The 5,473-nt window shown below is 36.3% G+C and overlaps 1 protein-coding gene across 4 annotated transcripts in view; it reads right to left on the bottom strand.

Moving 5' to 3' along the window:
- Positions 1-3,320, bottom strand: part of AGR3 (anterior gradient 3, protein disulphide isomerase family member) — a 20,034-nt gene extending 16,714 nt beyond the window's left edge. The window contains exons 1-3 of one of the 4 annotated variants that reach the window (XM_019650611.1): positions 2,959-3,320; positions 1,905-2,116; positions 328-463 (exon numbers count right to left, since the gene is read on the bottom strand). In XM_019650611.1, the coding sequence (XP_019506156.1) occupies positions 328-436 (109 nt within the window). In that variant the 5' untranslated portion in view covers positions 437-463; positions 1,905-2,116; positions 2,959-3,320. The remainder of the gene's footprint in view (positions 1-327; positions 464-1,904; positions 2,117-2,958) is intronic. The other 3 variants (XM_019650610.1, XM_019650613.1, XM_019650612.1) reach the window with 3 other exon arrangements.
- Between the last annotated feature and the right edge of the window lie 2,153 nt (positions 3,321-5,473).

Raw genomic sequence — 5,473 nt, 5'->3', positions numbered from 1 at the left:
CACTGTTATGACATATCAATCAATAATATTTTCCTGGACTCTGGTTACCAAAGTTATAGGCTACCAAATCAATTGGCCACTATTTCTATAAAAGACATAACAAATTGTTATTGTTTTTCAGTTGATTTGGTTCACTCTTTAAAATCAACTGATTTTTTCTGTTATGTTGTTGTTGTTGTTTTGGTGTGTTTTGCCTATTTTAAAGTGGTAAACAGCAAAATATGCCAGTTATTGAGTTTGCTTTATAAGGAGATTATGGGTAAGAGACTAGGAATTTTAAAATAGTCCAAATGACTGAGTTTAGAAAGTAAAATGAGATTCCAGTACCTCTTGAAAGTGTCTGAGGAGGCCTCTTTTCTTTTCTGATTGCAATGGCAAGGTTAGAAGAAACTGCGACAAGTAAGAGGCAGAGGGCCGAAGCTGCGTGTAACATCATGTGTCCTCGAGACCCCCTCCGTAGAACCTAGACGACAGAAAATGAGTTTCAGAATCTAATAGGTTACTTCAGGCTGCCATTAAGACATTTGTTAAGAGTCAGACAAAAGCTATGCTGACAGATGGCTCTGCTTGTGTGACTTCACACAGTGCAACCTCCTAGAATGTCATTCGCATTTTATTTTAAAATTATTTAAAAATGCACCCAACTCAATAAGTGTCCACTTGGTGAAAAGCCATACCCTGGGCATCTTGGAAGCAGCACAATGAAGTTGAAAGAGAACTGGATCGGGGCACTCCAAGCTCATTTCTGAGGGCATTCTAGTACGCAAAGCACTATCGTGGGACTCAAATAAGATCGGGTTTGTTAAAGGTCTTTCCTCTCTAAAGTATAAAGCAACGGTGACTTCTGGCATGCATAAATATTCTTTCAATTCTTCTCCATCTGGTAGATTAAAACAACATTTTAACCCTATGCCAAGATAATACGATTAGGCATGAACAAATATTGCCTGTGACAGAATTCAGAGAAAAGGTGGAATGTGGAGATTCTTGTTCTTTAGTTCCTCTACAGTCACTTATCTCTCTGATCCTTCCGCTTGTTACTCAGCCTTCTGCCTTTCGGCTTACAACCCAGCTCTTTTAAAAATCTAGCTTATTGTCACATTGTTATAAATATATGTGTGAAGAAGAACAAACCTGCTCTCTGTAGTTCTCCCTTGGTTAGCTAGGATTCAAATGGATTTTCAAGTCAATGTACTATCTTAGGATATCCAAGTCTAGAGTTGGACCTGAGCTGGTCTTAAACTACTTGATCAATATCATTTGTAGCATATCAAACCCATGTAATAGTTCACATGTGCAGTCTTGAAATCACCTCAACATATGAGATAAATATACACAAATCATTCATGTTTATTTAAAATTCCTTCAAAACAGTCTTCCTGTTGACTTACATTATTTAGTAGTGAATTCCCCACCAAGACAGTGAATGAGTGTTTTGTGATTCTTCTCTAATAAGAATATTGCTATATATGTAACTGTGTTAGGCATTGTGGGAAAATTGAAAGATTAATAAGACAAACACTCCTTAAAAATAACTTCCTGCTTGACACTGGTAATAGGCTCATCATGGAATAGAGCAGCTGTAGCCGCAGAGGAGGGCAACTTGGAGGTTTATAGATTCCAGGCTTCTCCAGACGCTTCCTAATGCCTCTCATTCTAGTATCTTTCCTTTGCTGGTGATGTTTCCCCTCAGTCCCCCTCTGGATTGAAAATGGCTGCCACTCAAGGCTAGCCCTATTTAAATTATTTCCCGTCCTAACCTGCAATAAACTCATTTTATATTTCTTTCCGTTTAATTATTGAAAAACCCTGTTAAACAATAACCATGGTATGTGATAAGGGCCTCAGTTTAAGCTCTTATAATTTATTAATACCATAAAATATTTCAGAATGCCATCTTTTACCTTAAGGACTGAAACAAAGAAAGGGTAGATTTGAGTAGGGGCTACAGCGAGCTGAATCTATAACACAAAGTGCAGTGAAGGCAGGGCAGGCTGCGTCAGGTTGAAAGTTGCAATGGAGACACTGAAGCAACCATTTAGGGCCGGGCCTTAAATCCGGAGGAAGCGTCAGAAAAGGTTCTTGATGGTAGAGACAGAGATAAAGTAGGTGGAGTCTACATGAAGAAAGAAAAAGTATAACTTCACCATTTTCCTATTTTAAAGCTGCCAAGTTTAGAGTTGAGTGGGAACCAAGCTTTTTTTTCTCTAAAATGAAAGTTATTATATATTATCGTCAAAGACTGTTCTAGCTAAAAAAAAAAAAAAAATTGAAATACCAGTTTTCTATTTTATATCGTTTGATAAATGGCAAACTAGATCTTAAATATATTCTATGACAAAGCTGACCAATTTATATATTGTTAGTTTTAGATGAGCAATGCTTTCCTTGGTGAAAGCGAACTCCCAACTGTTGAGGGTTCTCTAATACCAGATGCACAGTCAGGCTCCTTAGGGGGCCCCGATGAATGACATGGTAACAGTGGCCCTGGAGCAGCTTACAATGTACTCAGCAGGCACTTAACCAAATATCTACAGTTAGGTGTTACAAACTTTGGCCAGTTAACATTTTCTAACAGTAGTGTTTAACTTTTCAAAGATAATTTAACATAAGTCACTTACTTAGATATTATAGAAAGATAGTCCTTATTTTAAAATATAACAGCATTTAAAGGAGAAGAGGGAAGAACAGTTGTTACTTATAGCATAATTTTTGAAGTGCTTTCTGGTTAATACTAGTTTATTATTGTATAATTTATTGTATAAATTAATATAAGTAGAGAATACAAGTATGAAGCCAGCAGAAGAAACCCAGCTCATTAAAAGAAAAAATCCAGTTTCATTGAGTGTTCCCTACCCTTTACTGAAGACCTCACTTTTGAATAGCGATACACGGATTATTTAAATATAGCAAGAGTTTAACCGCTGATTAAATAATCGGGAAATTTTGCTTGCTTACCTGAACTAGCCAGTGCTCTTGCTGGAAGTATATCCTGGATGTTTCTGGTTTCAAATGGGTGTGGATTTATAGACATGCACAAACACCCACACACTCCTGACCTACAGCCCCACCTGCATCAAGACAAGAGCACAGTCACATACCTGCAAATTTAAAAAATGGGCTTGTCTGAAAAACCCTGTGTTTCTTTGCAGTTCTCATGCTTCTCATGCTAAAAAAATAAAAAATAAAAAATGCTGCTCTCTTTCTCTGAATTAAGATAGAGTGTCTTTATAAAATGAGGCCAAATACAATTTTTGGGCTTTTTTCTCTTCTACCTTTTACTTCCCAAGGTAATTTAATGTTTGGCTGGAGTTTAACATCAGAAAATAAAGTGGGGAGAAAGGAACTCGTATGAATGTAGGAACTGTGTGTACACCATTGTTCTTGATGAAAGTTCAGTGAAGCCTGCAGATTAGATATAAAGCAAACAGGAATTCCTAAGGGTTACTCTGTTTACAGGAATGCAATTAACAGCTAAAGAGACCAGGTCCTTTTTTCTCCTGAGGGGGATGGGGTGGGGGGAGAGAGAGAGAGAGAGAGAGAGTTGTTTTAAAATTCAGCATTTTAATAATTTGATTACTCTTTACAGTCTTTTCATAAAAACCTAGAAAAAAAACTGTCTTCAAATCTATAAAATAATTACAGATGCAGAGCCCAAGACAATTTAGAATAAGATCAAAGCTCTTTACACTCAGCAGAGAGAATTATTTGCTGTTGATGGCAAAAAAAAAAAAAAAAAGGAAAACAGGCAATTAGATAAGTTTGTTTATATTTCTCTAATAGCTATAGTTTTTTTTAAATTATGATTAATCCATAATTATGGTAAAATATTTTCCAAGTATAGAGTTGTGTCAAATAAAAGGTAAAATTCTCTTCTCTCCCTTCATCAGTAGTTTTCTTGTGCACTGCACCCAGCATACACACACACACACACCCTGAATTTCACGTCCCACAGTTAATTACTGTTAAAATGATCTAGGGCAGGTTACCAAATCTAGTCCACCTATTTTTGTACAGCCCAGGAGCTAAAAACTGTTTTTACATTTTAAATGATCGGGGAAAATGAAAAGAATCATACTTTGTGACATGTGAAACATGAAATTCAAATTTCAGTGTCCATAAGTAACGATTCCTGGATGGAGTGCAGCCTTGTTCATTTCCTTATGTACTAACTGTCTGTGGTTACTTTTGATCTCTAACAGCAAAGCTGAGCACTGTGATGGGGACTGAATAACCTGCAGACCCTAAAATATTTACTATCTGGCCTGTTACAAAATACATTTGCTCCCTAATCTAGCCTATCGTTCAATAATCTTTTCTTCTTTCCTCCCTCCCTCCTTTCTCCCTTTTTTCTTTCCTCCCTCCCTCCCTCCTCCTTCTCTATCCCTCATTTTGTCTAATTACTCAATATAGTAACAAATGCACTGCTAACGAGGGGTTGATGGTTGTCTTCTGACCTTAAAGTGACTGGGCTTCTAGTATTTTAACTTTAGACATAGCACTGGTTGGATTTACCACGTTAAGAAGGGAGACATTTCATAGTCCTGTACTACGCCTCTTAAATGCAGGGTGTTGGATTTTGTTCTATAAAGATGGATGTATGGGTTTTCCCATTTCATAGTAAATTTACAGTTTTCTTAATTGAACGTTCTTCGTGATCCTGAGAGAAACCCCGTGTAGCCCAGGTTGTAGTATTCTCGCGTTATACCACTGATTTATGCATCGGTTTAAATTGCGCTTTCTTTCTCGTAAAGGATTCTCAAAGGGAACCTTCCGTGGGACATGCTATTCAAACAGAATTTTTCCTGCTGAAGGTTAAGAAACTTGACCTACAATTTTAATTTTAAACCCAGAACTGACAAGCAAAGGAAGAGCTGGGCTGTGACCCCTAAGTTTTCCTCTTACAAAGGAGGGTGGGAACGTTTCCACCTTGCTCCTGACTTATAGTGGTTTCTAGAAAAGTCTCAAAATATTCTGACATTGCTGTTAAACGCCTCACATTATCTATTTTAATAGATAAGGAGATGAGAATGAGAAAGAAGTCCGGTACCTAAGGGGTAGTAAGACGGTCCTACAATGTCTGAGCTGATCAACAACAGTTGTTCTCTCCCACTCGTGTGACCATGTAATATATCCTCTAAAACAGGACAACTTTGAGAATAAAAGGAGGTAATATAATCTATTGGAATTATATCATTTTCAAAACAATATTTTGAAATATATTTGTCAGCTAAAACTGCGTTTCTTATATAATAGATCACAAATAGTACTATTAAAGATTATTCTCAAAAGTTAAAATTTAAAAAAGTACATTCATGTACATATGGCAAAATTTTAAAAATTATTCTTTGTATATTTTTGTTAATAGTTTATTAAACATACTTATCTCTGATACCAGGTGGCTGGTATTTTTCTGAAGATTATTATGGTATTATTTATTGGTCTTTATTTTTTCAATGGGATCTTATATTTA

Source organism: Hipposideros armiger, unplaced genomic scaffold (genome assembly GCF_001890085.2).
Source record: "Hipposideros armiger isolate ML-2016 unplaced genomic scaffold, ASM189008v1 scaffold_143, whole genome shotgun sequence".
Classification (NCBI taxonomy): domain Eukaryota; kingdom Metazoa; phylum Chordata; class Mammalia; order Chiroptera; family Hipposideridae; genus Hipposideros; species Hipposideros armiger.
Note: the sequence above shows the minus strand (reverse complement) of the source record. Positions and strands in the feature narration are given on the sequence as shown.